Source organism: Phalacrocorax carbo, chromosome 26 (assembly GCF_963921805.1).
Source record: "Phalacrocorax carbo chromosome 26, bPhaCar2.1, whole genome shotgun sequence".
In the NCBI taxonomy this organism is placed as follows: Eukaryota; Metazoa; Chordata; class Aves; order Suliformes; family Phalacrocoracidae; genus Phalacrocorax; species Phalacrocorax carbo.
The window spans coordinates 3,288,175-3,313,914 of NC_087538.1; the positions used below are offsets into that span (position 1 = coordinate 3,288,175).

General features: G+C 47.3%; 1 protein-coding gene across 1 annotated transcript; it reads right to left on the reverse strand.

Annotated features, from left to right (window-relative positions):
• Positions 1-604: 604 nt before the first annotated feature.
• LOC135317497 (protein ELYS-like) lies at positions 605-24,913 on the reverse strand (the record flags this gene model as incomplete). The annotated part of the gene is made up of 23 exons (XM_064473790.1): positions 24,793-24,913; positions 23,333-23,586; positions 20,584-20,764; positions 19,589-19,796; positions 18,202-18,318; positions 17,157-17,241; positions 15,026-15,176; positions 12,454-12,586; positions 12,185-12,366; positions 11,649-11,710; positions 9,415-9,505; positions 9,238-9,327; positions 8,931-9,075; positions 8,066-8,181; positions 7,205-7,298; positions 5,601-5,724; positions 5,418-5,474; positions 4,058-4,204; positions 3,119-3,306; positions 2,803-2,947; positions 2,595-2,708; positions 812-959; positions 605-726 (listed from the first exon to the last, which is right to left on the reverse strand). Coding segments are annotated over exons 1-23 (3,075 nt in total), but the record flags the coding sequence as incomplete, so codon positions are not given.
• Between the last annotated feature and the right edge of the window lie 827 nt (positions 24,914-25,740).

The window sequence follows — 25,740 nt, forward strand, 5'->3', positions numbered from 1 at the left end:
TGGAGCTTGCTTCTTCCCCACCAGAAGCTATTTATGGTTGGTTACATGGGAAGGGATGAATTGCAGCAAATAAATGGAGTGCGCTGACAACCCTGAGAGTCATCTTCCATGAGAAGGGGTTCTGATGGGGGATTAAACTACTTAGTTATCTGCGGCCTTATTTGCACGCCGGGCATGTCCTTATAGTACGATCTGCCCAAGGCCTTGGTCTTTTCTCATGGCAAAAGGACAGCAGAGAAGGGCAGTAGTTGACCTTCATTGCCCTCACGGCCAAATATACCAGAACTGGGGTTGATTTGGCCACACCACCTGTAGGAAACTCATCTGACAGCTACTGGCCTCTCTCCTGCTCTTTATCGTTCTGCCTATTTTTAAGTAAAAGAGGCAGAAACAAAGCAGAAATGTGTCAGCAAGTGGGAAGAGATCACTATTTGATCACACAATCAAGTCTAGCAAGATGTGTACACCAATAGCTTGATGGTAAACAGGGTTTTAGTTTTAGCCATCTTAAATTCTCTAAACACATTTACCATAATATAAACACATGTATTTTGCATAGCAAACATTATCATAACAGAAAAAGTCTCTCTCAACTGGGTTTCTGCTCGTTTCCTACCCATAACTCTCTAACTTTGGCCAACACACGACTGCTGAAAGGTGCCCTTGGATCCACATTTCCTGCATTAGCTGGTTTTGTTACTGTCGAGATTGGCTTTGGTCTTGCAGCTGTAAAGCACGAGGGAAAAACGATCAGCCTTGTGCAATCAAAGCGATGGTTAGTTGTGCGTTATATTCCCCCCCTAAAAATTACCTTCTCTTGGTCCGGACGAAGGCAGATGGTAAGGCTTGGCTCTCTCTACAGCCAGCTGCCTCTGACCTCTAGGAAGGGTCTTGCCGTGCTGGGCTGAGAGAGAATGTCTGGCAACTGCTCTCTGTCTCCAGCGAGGAGCACAGTCGTTCTGATGAACGAGAAGCGTAAAGCAAGAAGTTAAATGTTACAAGAAGTTCATAGCACGGAGCTATGAATTAGGGAATATGTTTCCTCTACAGGTGCAGTAAAATACACCCCCTGCACAGAGCGGCAGCCAGTTCTGCCCATCAGCGCACACCAGCTTCACCCGGAATTTTTAGCCAAGCGGAAGGAAGACTAGAATAATAGCAGAACCTACAACTTTAAGTTAAAACCATGCCGGCACCCTGCAGAACCTCATTCTGACACGCTTGTCAGCACCCACAAGCTTCACATGGCTGACAAAATAGTGCCTTTCCCTTGTTTTTCCTGAAACGCCGCTGCCCCAGGTGACTGAATCTCCAGGGCAGCGGTGGGTTACGTTGGACAAGAGGAAGTGAGGATTAAAATGAGGAAGAGAAAGCTGCCTACACACCCCTTCCCCCGGGATGAAAGCTTTCAAACGCAGGACCTCAACCTTCCAGAACCACCCCACAAGTTTGCTTCCCTGGGAAACTATGGTTCTGGAAAGCAGCAGATGGATCACAGAACCACAACAGAAGTTCCCATAACACAGAATTTGACCTGCCTATGTTGAGACTCAGAAGTTAGGTAAGACTTTCTGTCCAAAAAGTGGTAAAACGAAAGCTGTGGAATTTCAGACCTCACGCTATAGCTTGAGGAAATAATAAAAAGAACAACCCATGATGCAAACGTTGCCTGTGGGTTGGCACCCAGAGTTGCCTGCAAGATACCAGAGATGACATACAACACACTCTTCATTCCACAGTGACCCAAACAACCTCCAATCATCCAAACGTTCCTACATAACGTACGTCCCTGAATATCTGAATGGTAAGAGTGGCTGACAGGAAAGATACTTATTGTGCTGGTTTTGGATGAGAAGGGGTTAATTCTCCTCACCGTGGGGGGCGGCTGCCTTTCCGGCTTCCCGCGCTCTGCCGCGTGGCGGGGGGGCGGGGCTGGGAGGGGCGGGGCCATGGTGGGGCGGCTGACCCCGACTGGCCAATGGCAGGTTCATTCCATACCATGTGACACCATGACCAGTATATTGAGGGCGGGCAGTGGCAGCGCAGAGGCGGCGCGGCGTCGGGTCGGTGGGCGGCTGCGGCGCGTGTGGTTTGTTTCGGCGGTTCGTTCCCCCTCTCCCCTCCCTTCCCCCCTCCCGCGGGGCTTTGCGCCTCTCGTTGTTCTCCTTTACATTGCATTTCTACTGTTGTTTCTTTTAATTTTAATTATTAAACTGTTCTTATCCCACCCCACGAGCGTTACCCTTCTGATTCCCTCCCCCATCTAACAGTGGGGCAGTGAGCGAGCGACTGTGTGGGGCTGAGCTGCCGGCTAAACCACGACACTTATTTAATCCTCAGACACAAACAAACTATTTGACGTGGAGCCAACAACAGCCTGGAACACAGAATTTCCAACTTCACAGGGTCGCTTTGGAGAAGTGAAATTTTTTGTTCAACTTTTAGGTTCAGCTGTAACGAAAGGTGCAGATGCTTATTGCAAGTATTTCAAAGAAGGGTGTGATAAAGAAAGCAGGATTCTTATTGAGCACTGTTAAATCTAGTTAGTAACCCCTAAGAGAACCTTGCACACTTGGCAGAACTTTTACGCTTACCATGAGATGAACGTTCATCGCCTGGTTCAGCTGTGGGGCTGCCGTACAGTTGGCACGCTGCAGGTGCCGGACTAAAAGAATCTCATGAGTCCGTAAAAATTTCTCCAAACACTTCTATGAGAAATAACACATTTTAAAACATATATGATGACCCTGCCTCTTCTCTTGGCAAAGACGGGGTTCAGATTTTCCTCTTGCCCACACTTACTTGTTCAGAGTCTGTGAAAGGCAGCCTCAGGAAGTCTTCCACTAGTCCCATCTCCCGACAGATGTCATACATGTCTTTTAATAGCTCTTCCTCCTTTAACTGAGTGGTGTGCTCCTGCAGCAGAGCCCAAGCCTCCACTATGCACCTGTAGTTAATTTTGTGAGACGTAAAGGCATATTAATGGTATCACCAAAAAGATGCCCCCCAGATATTGTGCTCAAAGTTCAAAGGAAGTGTAGGGGATTGTGATTTCTAGTGTTTGTTCTCCACCTCTCACAGTATTTGAGTGCCAAAATGGTGGCAGATATTTCTTTACCTATTGGACAACAGCACAGTGAGGAAAAGCCGCACTTCGCTACAGCTGGAGGCCGAGAGCTTCATCACCTGCGTGTATCTGAGGGCTCGCCTATGCTCTCCTTGGCACATGAGGGACTGAAGAATTCGCACGTCTTGCCACGACACAGGTTTGGTTGCAGTTGGCTCAAGCAGCAGGGCCAGGGAGCTCTGCAGAAGGTAGAGATCAGGTTTCTTAAGATATAGAGACACACACGCGCACAACAAAACGATTCAAAAGTGTCTTCAGTGAGGGTGAATCTCTGTTGAATAAACTTAGATGGTGACTAATGAAGGGCTTGGTACCGGACAGGTAAATATAAATGCTGAAGTGTCTGCAGAAAAAAGATATTCCGTGAGCCGTACAGAACAAAGGGAGTCCTTTGACAGGAGTGATTCACACCTGGCCAGGATAACCAAATCTCCGTAGGCAAACATCACCTCTCATAAAGACAAGTCATTCTCCCAGGCAAACAGGTTATATTAACATTGTGACAGGCAAAGAACAACCTTCAGCATCAGAGGGAACATGAATTAGATTGAAGAGTCACTTTTGCGGTCTTCTGTCTCAAGTCTTGCTGCCAGGATGGCAGTTTGAATAGTTAAAGTCCCCAAACCACTGCTTTTGAGAAAGCGCTCGACTGCTCTGCTGAGAACAACCTGAACAGACGGCTTTGGCAAGTCACACGTCAAGCATTAACGCTGACTTCTTCATTGTCTTAATCCATTTCCTCTCAACGTAATTAAAACCAAACTGCAGACCATCACGTATTGCTGAAGGTGCTGCTGAAGCAGCATTACAAAAAAGAAGCTTCCCATGTTTTATCACCTGGTATCAGCTAAGCACCAGGGTTTTTACATCATTTGATAGATCATAGCATTGTATTGCAATGTGTGCCCAACTAAACTGTCACATGCTTACTTCATAGTCCTTGTGGTCTAGAAGCCAAAAACCTCGAATAAGCTTAACAAGGCCCGAAGGGATGGCAAAGGCAGCTGCGAAGGAGTCGACGGAAGGTTCTGTTTTGTTCGGAAAGGGATGCGTGATGTCTAGCAGCAAGTAAATTGTCTGATATCAAGTATCTAATTAAGGCTAATAGATTTGCAAGACCAACAATTTATCACATGAAATAACATTATTACTATTGTTAATAGAATATTAATAGATAATAAAAGGAAATAAGAATATCATAGTGGTAGGACGCAGAAAATACTCATGTATTAGTCTTGCCATTTTATGCTGTTGCAACCTGAAGATAGTCAGGCCCTAACAACAAAATTGCATTCTGAATAAATAACCAGAAAGACAGACTCTCTGATTTCTCTAAGGCATTCAGAAAGGTTGCCTTTCGATATTTAAACAGTTCCGTTGGAAACACAGGCTCCCTCTTTAGTCACTGGAGCCACCAGCTGGACATTCAAAACACGAGAACGGCCAATGCTTGATTATTAAAGCAAACAAATTCTACAGCTGGTTTCTTCCCTCCTTTCCAGCATATATGAAACAACTGAAATTAGGGTGTCCTTACAGCACAGCTTAGCTCTGCATGATTAAAACTGGATTTAAACCAGTATGTGGATCACTCATCGGCAGTGTCACTCTCTCTTTCTGACAGCTGTTTTGGGGGGTCTGTTCTCATCAGAGAGCTCCGGGGTGCAACAGCTTTAAAGCCCCTGCTCTCTAGGCTCCCCTCTCGGGTCAGGCAACACACAGCCAAAGCAACACAGTGTATTTCGGCAGCTTAAAAGTTCAGTTTCTGCCCAATGACTTTTCCCTTCTCTCTCTCTATTATTCTGTGTGCCCGCACTTGTAACAGCACAAAAGCAAGCCCTCTTAGCTGTGCTGGAAAATGGATGATTTCAGCAACATCAGGTCCTGGTACACCGCTGTCAGAAATCCTTTTGCTCTGAAGCAGCACATTCTAGTGCATCGCTCGAGGAAGCAGCTGTTTGCTACAGCTGTGGGTGCTTCAGAAATGAAAAACAGTTTACATTTTGAGACAATCTAGGGGAGCTTTCTACCTTTAACATTGCTTAGTAAACCTGTTTTCTCACATCAGAAAAGACTTTGCAACAAAACATTTTAAAAATTCCTAAACAATCCACAGTACAAAGAAATCAAACAATGCTTCTGTCTGCGACTTAATTCTCAACTACACGTGTTCATCCGCCGTGTGTTTGAGGCACAAATTAGAAAATGCATCGAACGCGTAGGTGACAGACATTTCAGACCCCTGATGCGCGTATACTGGAGGTGTGACAGAAATAACTCCAAGGGATACGATTGCATGTTTGTGGCTTTCTTCAACGCCTTCTAGCAAATAGAGCTCCAGCAGTGCCTGGAATGAAAAGGTAGAAGCTTTTTAAAACTCCTCTCTTTGAGAAATCATTGGCTTTGGGGGAGGGCTGGGCTGGGGCTGGGGTTTGTGGTGGTGGTGGTTGTTTTCAGGGAACACAACACTCACCTGTAAACTAGGAGGTGGGTATTTCCCAGTTCCTCCTTCCTCTCTCTGCCACATCTCCTCAACTTGGTCTCCCAACTGGGAAACCATCCCATCGATCATCAGGCAGTCAGAGTCCCATTTGCCTCTGGAACAAAACGTAGCGAGGATTTGACAGAGGAAAACACTAATTGCAGCCTCTCGGTGTCACAGATTTCCTCCAGCCAAAACAAACCCAGCTAAAGCTCCCACGACTCCAGGAAAGGAACAAACAGACAAAGGCATGATCATGACTTGAAGTAGACTGCAAAGAAATTTCGGAGTCAGGTGAAAGGTGCTCATTAGATCCTAGTGAATTATTAAAGGAGCTCCAAATAGGAATCCAAAAAGCTCCCTTATTAAGGGGAAAGTTGCAGCGACCTTTTAGTTTTCAGTTTTTCTTTTGTGCCGCATTACTTGTAATACAAGGGCAGTGTGAGCAAAGCTACCCCAAACCTCATGCCCCCAGCGGGAGTGTTCCCACACACAGCGGTGAGACCACAGCACGGCAATGTCAGGCTTTGGTCTCAGCACCTCGCTTCTGTTACTGAAAAACAGTCACGGTCAGAAAGCTGAGCCCGCAGCTGAATTCTGGTATCACCTGAAGCAGCACGTTTGCGCCTCTGCACGTGCCATCACAGTGACGGAGGGCTGGCCTGTGAAACACTGCATTCCTCAGAAGCCCATCGCAGGCTCCTGCGGGCTGCGACGCCAGCCTTTCATTTCCCGAGGAGGACGAGCAGAAGCAGCACGCTGGAGGTGGTGCTTCTAAGGAGCCCGTGAGCCTGTACGAGAGTTACCTGAGAAGGACGCGCAGGAAGAGGAGCTTGAAAGCCAGCGCCTGACATAGAGCAGCTTCCACCTGGACTCCTCCTGCTGCACCTTGCTCACGGTGCCACAGCCACGGCTACTTGAGGACTTTCTTTAGGTTACAGAACAGTTGCCAAAGAAAAATCTGTTCTCACCTAACCCAAGGCGCATCACCATTATGCTCGTGAGCCAGCCCAGGAAAGGGAGTTCCCGTGAGGAAGGGGCTTTTATCCAGTAGCCAGGAGAGCGCTGGCCGTGCCAGCTGCATGTGACTCTGCCCATCTCCTTCAACGACACCGCGGTGCTTGGGAGTAGGAGATTTGGGCCAATCCCCTTATCGCCATCTATCACTGGTCATTGAGAGAGATTATTTTTGCTTTGTTTTTTGTTTTGTTTTATTTTTTTCCTAAAACACGCTTTCTTCTGTGCCCAGAACAATTGCTCTGCAAAGGCCGTGCCTTGCTGACCTGGCCGTGACTGATCCTGTCCTCACCACACGACCTTTTCCAGTGGTAACAAATGACACAGAATTGCCAATGAATTACGTGCACGTCAAAACAATGATGGTACCAACAAAGGGCACTAAGCAGAGGTATATATCAACATTTCAACACGGGAAAGGAACCTCTCTGTTCAGCAGGACACACGCATCACTCCAGTCAAGAGTGTTGCCAGCAAATGCATGAAGCGTAGCAAATACAGCTGCTGATGGAAAAGCCACTCGCTGCCGCTTCTGAATTTGCAGTGGAACTGCTCTAGAGCTTTCCTGCACGTCCTACCTTGATAAACGCTCCAGTTGCTGTCGATGACCAGCGTAGTAGCTCCGAATCAGAGGATAATTGTAGAAAGGTCTAGAGAAACGCATCTCATCACCTACAGGCAATAAATAAGAAGTAAGTTAAAGAAGTCATATCACATTTTCAACCTACAGTTTTTGACTAAAAAGACAGAAGAACACACAAGCTAAGCATCAAAAGCACAGGCCAGCCTCCGACTTTGAAAGAAGCCCAGCCTCCTTCTGCCTTTGCTAAAAGAGACCTACGACACAGGAGTCAATTCCTCCTTGTCCTAAGTGCCATTTCAAGCTTACAGGTGATGTAGCATCCAGAACATGTAGTGTCAGCTGAAGTTCACTCTAAAAAAAAACCCCCAGTTCTCAAAGGGAATGGGTTTTTAAACATGTCATGTGAACATGCGTAAGACAGTTAAGGCTGACAATAGGATTTATAACCCATCCAAATGATGAACTATTTCCAAGGTGTATTTTTTCCTCAAACAATCCCTAAAAAGTTCAAAACACGCACGTCAGGCTTTTACTGTAAAATCAAGCATTCCCGTGTTGGTGCTTTAGGAGTTACTTGTTTACAATCCCAAAGATTTCAAGCTGTGGGCACGAGCAACTCCCTCCCTCAGAGGCTTAGTGCTGGTTCTGAGAAACACCCCGGAAAGAAACTGCTTCCATCATTCTACACGACGCAGTTGAAAAAACAGTGAAATCTCAATTTCAGCAGCAGAACTTCAGCATCTGCTGTCACTGAACGGGCACGACTTGGTATTGATGAAGCCTTGACAAAACCATGGGGAAGCACGTGTTCATAGGAAGCACTGACTGCTACAGACGCGTGACAGTTTAGGCTTACCTGAGCCCTCGGGCAGGAGGCGGGACCCACAGAACCAGAGGACCACTCGTGCATACAAAGCTGCGAGGCTGGTCACCGCCAGCTTATTTGTCAAGTCTGCAAAACATGAAAAGAAGCTTAAGAGGACTGTTGGTGTGCAATTTCTTTTGTTTTTTATAAAGCTCCCCTCATTGCACTAAAGAGAAAGTAGAAAAATAACACGGTAGAAATCTTTGCCTGTGCATTTTTCACTCCGTATCACGTCCTTCTCTGAAGTAAAAGCCCACAATCACAAGCAACCCTTACAAAGAAGAAGATTCACTAAAGGTTTAATAAAAAAAAGTGAAGTTGGAACTACTAAATCCACTCATGGATAAGGCACCTGTTCTTCACGTAGCAGAGACGTTTACTCTAGCAAAGGGATTTTCTCTTTTCTCCTCAATATGCCAGGAACAAGTTCTAATAGAAACAGCTACAGAAACTCAGGCAACTCACTTTACATGTTACTCATTTAGGCTTCCTCTCTGATTTTAGTCATTTCCAATCCAATATTTGCATGCAATCACGCACTGCTAGCTGACAATCAAAGGGAGTATTTGTCACAGTGCCACATCCCGTTGCTGTAATTTCAAGCCGGGTGCTTGCACAGCTCCTTGCTGACCGCAGCCTCCCCACCCACTCGCACCAGCTCCCCAACAAACTCTTGCCCTGAGCTCAACGCGCGGTAAGTGGCAGCCCCAACCCCTCCATTTAAGCCCCTTCTCCCCGCTACATTTGACTTTCTGCCAATCAGCAAAACCAACAGAAGCTCCTCTTTCCACAATTACAGCCCCAGCATCGTTCCAAATCTTCATAAGACATACCAGAGAGTTAGAAATACTGTGACAAACCTTCTCCGGCGAGCTCTTGTGCCTCTGTTAGAAAACAGTTCAAGACTGTGCTAAGGTTGCTCAAAAGCAACTGGCGGTGCTGCAGAGCCTGTAACCTCTGCGGGTCAGTGGAGCTGCAGGAGCCGTCAAACAGCGCAACACCTTTTCAAGAACAGGTATGAAATCGTTAGCCTACAGAGCCATTGCAGAGTTTCAAAGTGCACTTCCAGATCTGCGGGCAAGACCATCTACCAGCAGATCACTGAATGAGCTCAGCTGGAAAGACTGATTCTAGGTTTGCAGCATGGCTGCACTAGTACTCACATATGTCATCAAATTCGTGTTGTGTATAGATCACCCTGCTCCATGTCCAGTCAAGGGCAAACTGTAAATTAGCAGCAGAACTTGGCTGCTCTTTAAAAAGAGAGAACAAAAAAGAAATGAATCAAGAATTCCAAACGAAGAAACCATGCAACATAAAAAAAACATAACAAGTCTTACCTTTAGATGTCCAAAGCTTAATGCAGCCAGTCAGAAGCCCTACAGAACCTGTCTGGGCAGCAGCTGACAAGATCGCGTCTAACTGCTCCTCCTAAAAGTAACAGGCGAAATCAAAGGAGAATCCCACCTGCTGTCAACATCCCAACCACCAACAGTAAGTGCTTGTTTCTAACCCTACACTCACTCAGGCATCACAGGCTGGGCTGCTTGTTGCTGTGAGGAGCACATGGAATTTTTCCCCTGACACATCAACTTCCCAAAGGCTAATTCTAATCTTTATTTGCATGCCTCTGCATTATCCTCTCAATTTACTGCGTTCCAATTAACTATTCCCAGCAACGTGCCCTGCTTATACCCATGGCACATGGGGTGCAGAGAAGTTTGCCATCAGGAATGCGCGAAGGGGACAGAACAAACAGAACTCTGCAACGTTTGCATGGAAGCAGTGAAGCCAAGATCAAGCAGCTTTCCAGGCTATGAAGACATGAAGCAGTTACGACACCCCAAACATTAAGTTGTCATTTCCCAAAATGACAGAAAAGAAGTGAAACATTGATGTTCTAATAGGTTTCAGTTTTAGGCACTTCAAACACTGTGTTCTAATGCCGTGGCGATCCTTCAGAAGGGCAAAGCACAGGCAGGCACAGACGTGCACTGTTAAGGAGTAGCTTAGTGCAGCTGGTGTTCTGGTACTTCTTCCAGGTGAAATGAACATAGAAACATAGAATCATAGAACCCTTAAGGTTGGAAAAGCCCTCCAGGATCAATGAGTGCAACTGTCAACCCAACACTACCATGTCTCCTAAATCAGGCCTCAAGTGCCACGTCTACATGTCTTTTCAATACCTCCAGGGATGGTGAGTCCCCCACCTCTCTGGGCAGCCTCTTCCAAGGCCTGACCACTCTTGCAGTGAAGGCATTTTCCCTAATATCCAACCTAAACCTCCCCCGGTGCAGCTTGAAGCCGTTTCCTCTCGTTCTATCGCTAGTGACCTGGGAGAAGAGACCAACCCCCACCTCACAACAGCCTCCTGTCAGGCAGCTGCAGGGAGCGATAAGGTCTCCCCTCAGCCTCCTCTCCTCCAGGCCAAACAACCCCAGGTCCCTCAACCTCTCCTCATGAGACCTGTTCTCCAGACCCTTCCCCAGCTTTGTTGTCCTTCTTTGGACACGCACCGGCAACTCTATGTCCTTCTTGTCCCGAGGGGCCCAAGACTGAGCCCTCATCAAATTGTCCTTTTTAGGGCTTTTGCTTTTTGTTTGCTTCTTTCTTTGGCTTTTTAAGCACATTCACAAGTATCTTTCCCTTCTAAATAAAATCATCACATTCAAAGCCATTTCTACACGTTCGAATACACACATCAGATTTCCATCTTTTTCTGAAAACCAGTCTCAGACAAGGAAACACACCGAGTACGACTTACGGTGGCAAACAAAACCCCAAACCAAGCTTCTTGCCCCTAATTCTGAGATTTGTCTTACTCACATTCACAAGCAATTCTTGCTCAAATCCCTAACAAGCCTCTGAATGATCTAGTCTCAATTCAGCAAAGGGTATGACAAATTTCTGCATTTCCCAATTATTTCCAACGTGGAGCTGACATCAGATCACCCAATCTGAATGGAAGAGCCTACATCAGGCTTGCAAAAGAAACAGCCTATGGGCCAGGCCAACCTGCGAAGACGTTCATGTTAGCTACCACACTGTGCACAAGTGCTCTTTGCCCCAACGCACCCCCACAGATCTGGTGAGGAATCCAGTAGAGAGGAAGATGAGGGCAGGGAAAGACTGCTCTCCCCTTCCTACCAAGTGCTCCTCTGCCTGAAGGTTGTTCTGAGGGAACGATGCTTCCTTTTCTCCATTCTGTCCTCTTTTCCCAGCTCATCAGGGATCAAAACCCGAACTCAGGACCACGCAGGCAGTTGCACTCATTGATGAGAGAGAAGGAACAGCTTTCCCCGACTTTCTCTTCCTGCTCCTACAGCAGCGCTCTCTTCCTTTCTAGACATTCAGTCCCTGATCGTGCTTCAACGGGAGGCAACGGTGGGTTTACACTCCCAAGAGGGGACCTCAAACATTACATTTGATAAAACTGGCAGGGTACAATTGCAGTTACGCGTGTGGATGGGCAGGAGGAGCATTAAATGGTCCCTGACACCGAAAGCAGCGCCATGGAAAGCTTAGGAAAGCTCCATCCCTTGACATTCTCCATAAAGACACAGTAAAAGCTCACCTCCTTCTGGAAGCCGCTGCACGTCACATGAACAACTCCAGAGCTCAGCAGGCACGTGCCATCTGCAGAGACAACGAACGTTGGACAACATTCCATACTCTCACCGTGATGGTAGCACCAGTTTACATTTTTGTCACAGCAACCTCTGGAAAGGTACAACTGAGTACCCGTTTTCCTCATGACATCACTTACAGCCTTTTTTAGAAAAATAATGGCTGAGTGTAGAAATTTTACCTCCGGGGCTATCGAGGTGCTGCGCTTTGAGCTTCAGCCCAGAGTCATTTCATTTGATCTCCAGCACCACCTCACGGGCTGCGTTACAGAAGCACCCAACCCCCAGACCCAGCCGCCTGTCAGGCAGGTGTCACAACAGCACACACTTGGTCAGTACAACGTCATCACAGTTGGGTGGGTGGGGGGTTGGGGTGTTTCGGTTTGGTTGGGTTTTTGCGTGACAAACAGTGACCAGGAGAACCAATAAATGGCATTTGAGCTCGGTTTAAGCTTATCACTACTCAAAGCCGTGTAATACCTACCAAAATTATAGGTGCTTGGATGAAAACACAGCTCAGGTTGTGGGTAAGAAGGAGGAACTCTCCAGCTTAGGCTGCGCTCCTGCACCACAACATCCAGAAGGAGGTTTGGAGCAGTCGTGCTTGTCACAGCGTCCAGTGACCACAGTGCAAAATAGGGGCAGTCCTGAAGGGATTCTTCTGGCCTGAAAGAAAACAAGTGCAGAAGCTAAACGCCGAGTTTCCAGTGAATTATGGGGAGGGATACTGAAACCAGCTTCATAAAAACCTACCTTAGTGAGCCTGGCTTTTGAGCCTCATACCAGCAGTCAAAGTCAAATACACCCAAATAAGTAGATGGTTTTCCCTGGCCGCGTGTGTTCACTTGCCAGCTGAAGACGGAGACACTGGTGTCAGGAGATATGACTGGAAAAGACAAGACATTGTTTCTTATTGGGAGAAAATACAATCTATCTGACATTTTCAAAACATCACTTTCTAGTTTGGCTTCATTCTGTTACGTCACTCATGAAACACAACACTTGACTAAGAAGAATTTTAAAAATGTACACCATAGCATCACCTCTGTGATAGGTTTCAGTCATGCTGCCCCTCTTTGCAAGTTCAACCTGTATCCGTCCTAAGACAAACCCAATACACAATTGTCAGGTAATCAAGTTTCCCATACAGTAAGAGTGCATCAAGATGGTTAGAAAAAAACAAAAACCAAAAAACAACCCACCACCCTAGGAAAACATACATTGCTGCTTTTAGAAAGCATACAAATTCTTGTCGTATACACTTGATCACTCAGCTGGCATTATTAATTTCCAGATTCGACTCGATTACGGGTGTTACGAATAGCTCCTTTCCAGCACAGTCAGAATGAAAGAACACAATTATCACACAAAACAAACACCAAAACCCAACCCCAACAAACAGGAGGTTGGAACAAAGAGTTTAACATCAAACATTGACCATGTTACACTCGGGTTCTCTCAAGAAGTGGCATGGTCTGTCGTCTCTGGGGAGAAGGCATTCTCCAGATGTGAGCAAAGTGGGGGGTGCATCCTTTACCCTGACAGAGCAGGGAACCAGGAGACAGGTCATTTGGCAAAATGGGTCTCTGTTCTCTGCTGAGTTCATCAGGGCTGCTCAGGGAGCCTCCCACGCTTTACTGCGTGTCATCGTGAACTTCTGTGCCCTTTCACTTGTGTGAGCCGCTGAAACTGCCTTTGAAGATGTCAAGTAGTTTCATAAATCAGAAGCCAGCTTCCTTTCTAACCTCAACCCACATCCAACAGAAGCTCATGTGGGCATACAACTTGAATAGTTTCTGGATAAAAGCTAATGAGGAGCCATCAGAAAAATGACAGGCATTTTTCCATGCCTCAGACTTCATGAAAAGGGGACCGAAAGGGCTTTTTTTGTTGGTTTTGGTTTGGGTTTTTTGGTGGGTGTGCCTGTTGGTTGTTTTTGACAAGGTTTTAGAAGGCCCTCTCCTCAGAATCATGCCACAGGTGGAGAAAATCCAAAGGGGTTTTCATTAGATTTTGACACGCTGTTGTTAGAGGATGGCACCCCAAAAGAGGTGGAAGCTGCCTCTTCAGGACTAAGACAAAGCTAATAAACACAAATAGCCTAGAAAGTCACGCCAGTGTCGTCTTTGTAACAGCAGACATAAGTTAAGGCCAGTAAGAAGAGAGGGAAGGGCATTCACACACCCAAACAAAAGGCTGTGAAAGTTATCACTGCAGCCGGCTCAGAGATGTGCTCAGAGCATCACTGGATGTGCAAACCCAGAGATGCACATCTCATTATTGCAAGGTAATGAAAGACACCAGAGGAGTTTTAACTGTCGATCCGGACAAGGGAAGCCAGAAGCTATTGCTTTAAGAGCTTGTAGGTGTAGGAACCTATTAGACACAGAGAGGGCAAAGTGCACAGGCAGATCATAGACTCGTAGAATCATTTAGGTTGGGAAAGGCCCTTAAGATCATCAAGCCCAACTGTAAACCTCATACTGCCAAGCCCACCACTAAACCCTGTCCCAAAGCGCCACGTCTGCACGTCTTTTAACTGCCTCCAGGGATGGTGACGCCACCACTTCCCTGGGCAGCCTGTTCCAATGCTTCGCAACCCTTTCTGTGAAGAAATTTTCCCTAAGATCCCAACTAAACCTTGTGCTCTAGACCCTTCACCAGCTTCGCTGCCCTTCTTTGGACACACTCAGCACCTCAGTATCTTTCTCGTAGTGAGGGGCCCAAAACTGAACACAGGATTCGAGGTGCAGCCTCACCACTGCCGAGTAGGGGGGGACGATCACTGCCCTACTCCTGCTGGCCACACTATCTCTCATACAAGCCAGGATGCTGGTGGCCTTCCTGGCCACGCGGGCACGCTGCCGGCTCATCCAGGTGCTTGGGGAAGGTATCAAACAGACCTGGCCCCAGGACCGAGCCCTGGGGAACAGCACTCGTGACCGGCCGCCAGCTGGATGCAGGTGCAGGCATAGGTTGGAAGAGGGGAAAAAAGAAAGTTGAGGGAACATTCCTAAGCAATGGAGGGGATGATCCTACTGTTCAAAGACGAGAGCTGGAGGAATAAAATGACTGACAGGTGTTATAGAGGTGACCCCACCATACATCGCTACAGCATGTCAGCAAGCATTGAAGGGAAAAATAGGGTTTATTTTAACAAGTCCCACAGAACCTAAGCACCCAGTTTTTCCTTTGAAATAAGCCCAAGAAGTTAGTCTATACAGATACTGAAGACTTTCAGGCTGTGGGTATGGAACAGCATTCACTGCTTGGATGCCAAAGCCATTTAGTTTAGAACAACCAAACACGGGCATCAGGAACAAACCTTCATCAACGCTGCCTTCTCTGTCAATGCAGTTGGGAAAGATTTCTACAGCCTGACAGCTGAGTAGTTTGGCCTTGCTGCCCTGCCCTCTCAAGGGAAAGGCTCCACCCGTCAGATCCAAACTGTACTTTTCAACACAGGATGCCAAACCCTGCGGAAAAAATCACAGGCGAGAGAAAGGTCATTCTGAGAGAAAAGCAGACATTATACCTCAGTAGGAAAGAATGTCTATGTCTAATAGAACCTGCATATTGTACTGTATCTCTCCCAGGCGCTTAATCTGATGGCAAAGAGAAACTACAGCTGACAAGCAAGAGAACTGAGTGTCAAACCGTAACGGGTAAGTTTGGTCGTAAAAGCTTTGCACATTTTCAGAACTGAGCATTTCCCTCGCATTACTGGTTCTAAATGTGTTTTGCAGAATTCCTTGCACCATCCCGGTTTCTTCACAAACCTACGTATTTATCTAGAAAGAGAGATCTGAAATAATGCCATACATAGGCATGCAAAGCGCTTTGCTCCATGACTTGATCACAGAACTGATGAAGTTAGAGGAGTCACGGCCTTCCAGCAGCCAAAGCTCTCTTGCGAGGCATTATCTATAGGCACACACCGCTAGAGTGAAAGCCCATCCCTCGGGAGTAGCCATGAGAACGTCTTACTGAGTCACACTCTTCTCTCAAACCACGTCAGCTCCTGCCAGCTCCTCCTCTCACCTCCTCAGGGACTAAAGGGTGAAATATGCCTCCCTGCCTTCACCAAGTGCAGCCAACAGCAAAACAACCCGGCGGACATGGCATGCACGTGGGCAAGGCGTTTAGGGGCACGAATTCCTACAGAGTCAGCCAACTACTTTGAGACCTACAGAAACTCCAGCAGGATTGTGTGGAACCTCTGAGACCACCAATTGCTAAGCAAGCATTGACTGAAATACTGTCTTTCCAAATACAGCACTTGGTCAAATGCTCTACCCTACAACACATGGGTGTGTGGATTGTGGACAAAGAGCAGCTCTACAATTAAAAACCAACCAAACAAAACCAAAAGCTAAGCAGCTAAAAATCTCCAAAAACCTACCAGAAAATAAAAAAATTGCTTGTACCTCATTCTACCCAAGTTTCCTAAAGTTTCAGAGCTCTAGAAGGAACTGGCATGAGACAATCCATTCTCGTATGACCTGATATGTTACATTTAACTCACCTACTCTGAGAACAGGCAAGCTTTCTCTTAACCATTCTAGGAAATACTACTAATAAATATCAAGGCTGTAGAGCACAGATCCTCTCCTACCGCACCTCAACAGGAAAGACATGCTCTGAATTAAGATTACTTTCCCATCAAAAAGATTTTGCAAGGGTTTCAGGCGTAACACTGAATAAAATTATACGTTCTAAAAACGCGTCTTCTATCTGTTAGATAACAGAGAGGTAAGGCTAGTTCATCTCTATTTTAAACACAACCTCTTTGGAGCCACTTCTAAAAATTTACATATACTTTTTTGACCAAATCAGACCACTCTTTACTGTATTTGCGTATTTTGCTGGCTTCAAGAGCAGAGTTCGTAGGTAACGCAGCCAAAAAGTAGAAAGAGTTCTCTTTAGAGCTACGAAGTTTCAGGACCAGCACCGAAGAGACCCTGCAGGTGAGCGTCCTGTGAAGTCCTGCTGACAGAGCTCAAAGGGAAAACAAGAATTTAAACCTGAAGACCGGAACAGAATAAAGCTGTACGCCCGTGTTTTAAGGAAGGGAGACAGACAGAACCTTATTCAACTCTGCAGTTTGGTTAAACAGAGCTACTCAAAGCCCTGTCTTCTCTTCCTACAGGCCATTCACTTGGTGTTTAAATGAAGAATCATTTTCTTTGTAAAAGCTGCTGCCTCTTCAGGAACTGAATTTATACGGGCTCTTTGCAGACGGCCCTGGCTGGAACACACGACACGGCGGTATGAAATTGTACGACTTCTTTTCAAAAAGTATGGACAAAGGCCGTGCCCGGGAAGACTCAGCAAAAGATTCTTTCTTTTTAAGTCATCTCTGAATTGTCATGGTCAATATTCCCCCTGCCAACTTCACTGATACTCCCTTAGGGAAAAGGACTCTTTCCATCCTTTCACAGACGTGCACGTCTTACCTCGTACATGGCTTGTCCTGAAGCCAAGCGCCTCCTGTCTGCGAACGCTAACTGCAACAGATGTAAACTCACAGCATCGCCTTCACTGGAAAAGGTACAAATGGTGACATTTGGTTACAAAGCTGCTTTATAGTCCTCGTTACCCTTTCCTTAGGTCTAGGCTGAGGTTTCCTGAATAGCACTGTCTCGCTGAAAAGAAAAACAGCCCTTCCCAAAACCTAAGAATTGGTCACATTTAGCCGCTAAAACACAAAGGAGGAAATTTGGACACTAACAGCTTCTGGGGCAAAGGCTACCCATACAATCTGGAAGCTTCAAGATGTTCTATGGAATAAAAATGGTTGGGAACAGTTCTTGGCATTGAAGAGCTCGCAATCAAAACTGCTTTACAGTCAAACTGAAAAAGATTGCCACTCCATGAGCAGCCGAGCTGAGTAAATAGCTTGCTGATGCCGAGAGGGGCAGATCTTTCTCCCCTTCCCTTCCCACCAAAGCTCCAGTCCCTCTCCTGCACACACGGCACCTTCCACACCCTCCTTTCAGTCATTAGCCCAGCAGGAAACCACCGACTTGGCTGCTGAGCACCTTCCCTGCCAGCCGAGCTGAGCTGGCTCACCAAGGCTCAGGCTGGCACCAGGGAACCGGCCATGCTGTCACCTCCTCCTTTAGGGGCAGCAGGCTGGTGGATCCGCACCGTTAGTGCTCTGGAGCTGCAGCCTCCACTGCGCTCCATGGTATTTTCATACCACGGTGTGAATATCAGGCAAATCATGAAGCAGTCATCAGGAAACAAAGGAAGCCATTGAAGAATGCCAGCACAGAAATAGAGCCACTGTCGCTTTGCTGCCTTTCAGCAGGGAGGAACTAGTAGGTCCCTCTCCATCCCTGTTACATCCTGTACAAATCGCACCGTCAGCCCCTTCCATACCGGAGAGAATCTCCTGCACGGCTAATTCAACAAAACAAATACACGTGGGTCAACTCTAGGTGAACAAATACTCAAAAAAAAAAAAAAATCAGTGGCCGATAGTAAGCTTTTATTCACCTTTCTTGCGTCGACTGAACAGCCCACAAGTAGCAACAGTTGCGAGGATCGTGCTCAGGCTCTTGAAAAGTAACGGCGCAGACAGGAATCCTTCCTCCTTCAAGCTGACAGTGGTGCCTGCAGGGTTAACAAAAACAGAAAGCAGGTGAGCCTGGTGGCCCTGCCTGTTTGTAGAAGGGGAGAAGCATCTTCTGAGCAAAGAGCCCCTGACGTGCTTCTCCTCAAGGCACAGAAGGTCACACTCCCGTCTCAAACAAGGGAGTCACGGGAGCGACTGCTTTTGATGCAACAGCCACGAGGTGAGGAAATTACTGTCCATCACGGGCAATAACCTGGCTTTATCTCCTCCTCTGCCTGCGGAGCAGGAACATGAAAGATTCCTTCAGCTGCCAGGCAAAAGATTCTTCCTACTCTTGTCGCCTGCTTCAATATTGAACTGAAAATGCAGCCTCTCTTCTGCACAAGCTGAAAACAGCGCCAAACACCAGTAGTGTCTTGTTTCTTTACTTGGACTATCTAAAGCCTTTCTCCTCCAGACTTCTGAACCTTCTTTGCACCTTCACAATCTATTCTTGCCACCTCACTATCCCTCCACTCTCTATTCATGCCGCCAATAGTTCCCGGTGAGTCACTGCAGATTTGCTTAAGTGAATCCCGATCTGAACTGGGTCAGATATTCCAGGGGGGATTGCTCTTTGGCAGAGCTGAAATCATCTCCCTCATTTCTCTGTTGCTTATCCCTTGACATGACCCTTATTCCCCCTCCAAGTGTTCCAAGCAGACTTTCATTCCCATGCATCGCTGCCTTGGCATGGGTCAGTCCCCTCTTTTGGTCGAGACTGAAATGTGGGAGAGAATGTCTTTTCAGCCACAGATCAGCTCTTGATCCTTCACGTCTCACTCCTTTCAACCGGGACGCTTTGAAGAATATGATCACCACAATCCCATCATTAACATACTTCAGCCTTTCAATGGGTGCCCTCATTGCAGGAGCTGGTTCTGAGAAATAATGTCTACAATCTCTTTCATTGAAACACACACAACTCCTGCTGTCACTGAATACTGCTGGTGGAACAAACTGCCTTATGGAAAGCAGCTCTCTCACACCCTAACTGCTTGACAGAACCCAGAGAAGGGAGCTTTCCGCAGTTCCTCAGCCCACGGGCACAATAAGGAGAACAATCCCAGCCCGCTGGGCAGAAGGCGGCCCACTGAATCCAGGTATGGCTCAATGGTTACTTCAGAAGGGGATTCCTAAACAGGCCAAGATTACACTCCACATTTCCCTCCCTGAAAAAGGGCTCTTTAAATTAACAGACTTCCTCCTCAAGCAGAGCCTTGAGAGCCCTGCACCTCCAGGCGTGACCAAGTGCAAAGGCCGACTTACTCCCACTGCAGAGTTTTCATATTCCACAGTGACAGGGAGCCGTCGGAAAAACCCACGGCGAGCTGGTTGCTTCTGCTGATGTAGCACAGGGTCGATATTGCTGTTCCTGAAGGACACTGTAACTGAAGGCAGAGATGTCTCCCTTCCCCGGTCACCATTTCTCTTCTTAGTGGAACTCCAGCAGCAATTCTGGTGACAACTACTAGAGCTACACGCACAAAACCACACAATAAAGGAATGCGTTATGCCATTCAGGTTGCATTTGAAACACTGACGTGACAACATGTATAAACTAATGCTACCGTCCCCGGCAAAATACCCATTGATGCAATACTTTGTCTGCTCTTCCCATTTTGTACGCACTCAGAGCACACAGGAACTCTCTGACTGGACAGGTATCCTCGCTCCTATTTCAAAACCAGGTGAAAGCGTAACCTCCATAGACAAATTCTTCCTGGGCTCTGCACATCAGCAGTTTGGGCCTCATGGTGAAGCTACTTGAAGTGACACCAGCTCCCGAGGCCACTCTTGTAAGAGCAAAAACAGCATATGCAATCCGAGTACACCAAGTACAGGTTCCGTTTGGTGAAATGCAGGGATTTTGGTAAGGCATATTTACTTTAAAAAACAAGCCTCAACTTTGCCCCAAGTCAATGAACAGAAGCAGAAGAACATTCCCAGGAAACAGGGCACGTCCGACACACCTTCCTGTCAGGCAGCTGCACCGCCTCGGATGGTCAGATTCCTACCCCTCACTGGTGAGAATCACCGTGACAGAGGGACCCTGGTGGGAGGGGGTATTTGTAACCTTAGGAGGAGTATGAAGCCACTCCCATTTTTAATCCTTTCAGGGCCAGACGATGTCAAACCGCCACCTGTCATCAGCAGCCATAAACGTCTGCACAGCAGTAGCTTCAAAGTGGGATGCGTGTTGTTGATTTAAAAGACACAAGTTTTCTTACTTTTCCGTTCAAGTTTAGAAACCGCAAGCTCACCCGATGGTTCATTCTCCCTCTGACTGCAAGAGAGATCATCCAAACCAAGGTCCACCACAAGCAGATGACCAACATCTGTCGCCACCGCTGCCACGCCACAAAACCCTTGCAGAGCCCGGTGCAGGTGCCAAGGCCTCGCGCTGGCTCCTCCGGGGTTAGTTATGGGCTCTACAGCAGTTACCTACAGGAAAACTACAAGTTAGTATTTAAGCTCTTTGACGAGCTTTGATAGAAATCACTCAAAAGTGAAGCCAGAATCAGCCCATCAGAAGCAAGAAAGTAAATACAGGGTTCTCAGACTTAAAAACACAGCATTGATCCCAATTATATCCAGACAAAACAAACAAACCAACCAACCCCCAAAAATGTCCTGTACAAAAATCCGTTACTGCCTTCCGTTTACGGGGTTTCCTGCAGGGATTTCGCTGAGCTCACTCCAACTGCAATGGTGCAGTCTATTATCACAGCTTACCAAGTTCCATTTTCTACTTAGAAACCATTAACTCAAAGACAACACAGAAAATGCGTTAAATGCAAGAAACTTGACCGTATTTAAGGGACTGGAGTAAGAAAGGCCAAACTCACTCTCGCTCTCCCACGGCCCCCAGCCCGTCAGCACTGGGATACAGCCCACGCCTTCTTTGCCAAACAGGTACTAGGGCAAATCTCGGCTCTCAGTCAGACGCGGCAGCGGCCAAGTTGCAGGGGAGACACACCGCTGCCACGGCAAGGGAGTCTTGTTACAGAGAGCGGAAGGGAGATACCAGCTTAGGGAAAGTTACACCAGTCCTCATTTAGAATCAACAGAGCAACCAGGGAAAGCAGAAAAGTTTTCAGTGCCGAAACAGCGGCAAAAAGCCCAGCAGCTGGTTCGCCAAAAGCCAGCTCCGGCTGAGGAGACGCGCACGCTGCTCTGTAACACGCGGAGCCGCCTGCCAGCAGCTTTAGTACAAGGCCCTGATGAAGACAGACCTTTCCGCACCTGCAGCCCCTCCCGGGACAGCCCTGACGGCTCCAGCAGAGACACCAGCACGTGAGGGCTCCTGCACTAAGGCTCCACAACAAAAGAACACGGGCTGCCCTTCAGCCTCCTTGCATAATGTCACACAGTGACACCAGGGAGCTTTACATCAACAGCAACCTGTTACACGACAACGGAACAGAGCAGTGAGCACCACAAGGAGTCCTTTTTTTTAATATATTGGGTTTTTCTCCCCAGAGGTGGGGAAAAATTGACCAAACCTCGAAGCCCCAAAGTTCTCTCCTCTCCCGTGTCAAGCACTTGCTGTGACTGCGCTGCCTGGCAATCTGCTACAGAATTTACCTTTCCCCTGGGCCACAAGAATTCTACTCCTAGAAGTGCCCGCAGTATTTGAGACAACTTTATATTGTTTCTGTCATGGTTTCAGCTGGGATAGAGTTAATGTTCTTCACTCTAGCTGGTATAGTGCTGTGCTTTGAAATTAGCATGGAAAAAAACCTGTTGAGATAACACACAGATGCTTAGGCTGTTGCTGGGCTTTGCACGCTCTCCTACACTGCTGCCAGCTCCTTCTGGGAAGGAACGCAGAAATCCTGTCTCAGCTCCCTGACTCTGCATGCTGCCCTTCTGCCTCACACAAACCAGCAAGAGTGGGGAAAATACCATTCCAGAGCTCTGAAACATGCAACCCTTATAAACCAATTTAATACCATTAATGTTTTCAATTCAGATTTGCTTTTACAAGTCTGAATGACTGCACGTCTATGTCAGCACACAGCTTGCCTTTCCATCTCAAACGCTGAGATTTATCAGGACGATCGGCAAACCCACACAGCGGAGCACCAACCCAGCTCAGCTCGTTAGAAATCACCACCACACAAACGCTCACTGCCAGCAGTCACACTGTAGCGCTACAGACAAACAAACCCCGCCTGGATTCTAGCAAGTCAAACCAAACCACGCTCTGGAAAGCTGAGTAATACGGAAGTATTTATCTGTCGCAGATTCTAAGGTGGTAAAGACAGAGGGAACCTTGATGTTCCATTACCTTAAGGTGACTCTTGTCTACACTCAGATAAGGAGCCGAGGGGAAAGGACGTCATTTGAGTTTATGGGTTAGAGAAGGCAGGGAAAATTAGCAACGTTACACCAGAGTATCCCACCGGCACAAGCACCATATGCAATAAGCAGAGGTTCAAGGGCTTCAGGCTGAAAGTCAGTCTGTAACCACCTGCCAGGTAACGCAGTGAAGCCTGTTTTTTCCCATCCTAAGTCAACAGAAAAATGTGCTTTGCTCTGAAGTCACCTGCTTGCTAGTCCGAGACTCCTGGGAATGTGCCGAAGTCAGCTACAGCACAGCCATGGAAGTCTGAGATGTTTTAAAGACAGTATTTCTGACATAATGAACCATTCAGGACATGTATGTTACCAACACTTGAAAGGCAGGGTGAGGACGAGTTCTTTGTCACTCTGGCTAAAAAAAAAAGGTAGTTTTCAAGGCCTTTTTGTCAAAGTGGAGAATGAGGTAACTACGTGCTCTACTGTAAAACCAGAAAACTTGTTTGACTCTCTCAGCAAACTCAAAGGATAACGGTACCGTTAACCCCATAATTTCACATCAAGGTGCTCTCGACTGGACACTCTGCAGTGACAGGATGATGACACAATAGAGAAAATGGACGTCCTAGCAAAGAGACGCTCCAAAGCTGCTCCTGAAACAGCGTTATGCAGCACCTGACAACGTTTCCCCCATTAAAAAGCACCTACCCTTCCTGGCAGAACTACTGCTGTAACCACGCTCGATGTTCCAAGGTCGTACAGGCAGAGAACACTTCCCTCTGCTTCTCTCAAGCCAACCAGCAGCCCCGTTCCCGTCTGCCAGGAAACCTCCTTCACCACGCGGATGGTGGGAGGCTGCTCACGGGCTCCACTGAAACGGTGTGCAGAGAGCCGCTCTCCCGTCACAGCGCTCACGACCTCCAGCTGAGGGCCACACGCCAGCCAGGCCAGCCCATCTCTCCCTGGAAGAAGAGAAAAGGCTGGCTAAAGCAAACTCCCAGGAGAGGGTTGAAAACAACGGGAAAATCACAATCACTGCCCCTTTGCTTCAACAGAAGTACCTCACAGAGCAAGAGAGGCTTACCGAATTCGGGTCGATTATTGAAAATCACCCACTGAATCCTCAACCAATGCATCGTAAAATGAACCACCTTATTATTTTGCATTTGGACTTGTCATTCCTGCACTGAAGAATTCTGCTTGTTTGGGATAAAGATTACAATAGATTGGTCTCTAGTCTTTATACCATATTCAGCTTGGTTTTGCTAGAAATCATCTAAATACATATGAGAATACAACTCCTAAAGCATAATTCAAATATGGCAAAATCTCAGCCAATTCTTTTCTAGTTGACTAACTTTGCTCGACACACGCCTACTTTGGGCAGGGATTTGGACTTCAACAAGGAATTACCTCAAAATGGGCACTGCGGGAGCCAATTTCAACTTTTACACGCGCTGATCACAGAGAGAAGTTAGCACATTTAGTTTCACTGAACTACTTCCAACACAAAGGGAGTATTAACTCAACTACTGCACTTACAGTCACACAGAGAGATTCTACATGGTCTCAGCAGAAGCCCGGACACCCAGGCAGGCCCCCGGCTCTACCTTCAGATCACCGACAAAGTCAGCTACCTCATCTGCTCAGCCGCTCTCAGCAGCTCTCCCGGGACACTCCTCTGCGTCCCATTAAATGCTCTGCAAACCTGGCTGCAGCGCCTAACAGGGCTTTCCTCTTCCTTCTGTTTTTAGTCAGGCTAGGAAAGAAAAAGCAGGGGAGGCTGCCTCTCTAACACTGTGGGAGAACTAGTTCTGCACGGGATGTTATGATGGTACCAATAAATACAGCCCAAAACCACACCAGGACTTTTTTGAAAACTGCCTTTCATTCCATTAGAAGTTGAGGAGGGCTCACTGACTTGCCCGTGTTATTTTAATAGCTCAAGACTGGCGCAGGCTGTTGTCCTTTCAAAGTTTAACTCTACTAATGTTTTAATGTTAACATTTTTCATCATTTTGTCATAGTTCATCCTTTCTGTTCTCTCAAAACCTGACGCACCTGAGCAGCACCAACCTGACACAGCTGATGCTGTGACCCCGTGCCTCAGGTCACCTCCAGGCAGTAACAACTTCACAGCAAGACCCAATTTCAAGGAAAAGGCTCACCTCTGGAAAACCGCCCACGCAGCACAGACCCTCGGGTGAGCTCATCTTCCCCAAGAGCCTGAATGGTCACCTGGGGAAACTGCAGCAGGCTGCTCGTTACCTGAGCCGCGAGGTCTCGCATTCTTCACTGTGAATAGAGAAGAAAATGCAAAAAGAGGCTCCTGACAGCCATCGACATTTTTCAGATTGACAGAACTTTCATCCCTTTGCCGTGAATAATCTCCCGTCCACCTCCTGCGGCTCTTTTCCTTAACAAAAGGGCACTCAGGACAGGTTTGGATCTCACAGCAGAGCAAAAGCAGAATCCTTTGCTTTTCTGATGCCTACGAGATCACCAACAAAAAGGGACGCAGGGGTACTGACAGGATAAACAACACGGGAAAAAGCCCAAGACACTGGAGTCAAGTCAAGCAAGGCGGCACGAGTCAGAGAGTGAGTTTTGCATTAAAAAGCTCCAGAAAATAAATAAGAAAGAACAAGTTGAGAAATTACATGTTTGAGCAGAATCACATCCAGCCAAGTCAGTGTTCTGGGATGTCACCGTTGACTGACATGTAGTACATGAAAGTCAGATTCAAAGGCCAACAATGTTACGGGCTTACTGAAGGAAAAGCTACAGATACGGTCAGTCGCAGCTGCAGACGTGATGTCACAAACCAGGTTCACTTCAGTGCCACCAAAAGAGAGGCCTTGCTGCTGCCCCCATCTCTCCATCTGCTCCTTCCTTCTGCTCCTGTATCCCTGTGCCTTCCCTTGCCCTGACCTGCACACGTTTTAGAGCTCCTTAGGAGCCACATTAACTGCCCAGGCAGACAGGGAACGCACCCACAAGAGCAGAGAGCTTTCCACCAGCTTAGAGAGTGAAACGGGGTTGCAGAGAGAGCCAGCAAGCATAAAAGCCGGCACAAGGAAGGAGGCAGGACACTGCACCGGGGAGAAGGAGAGGGG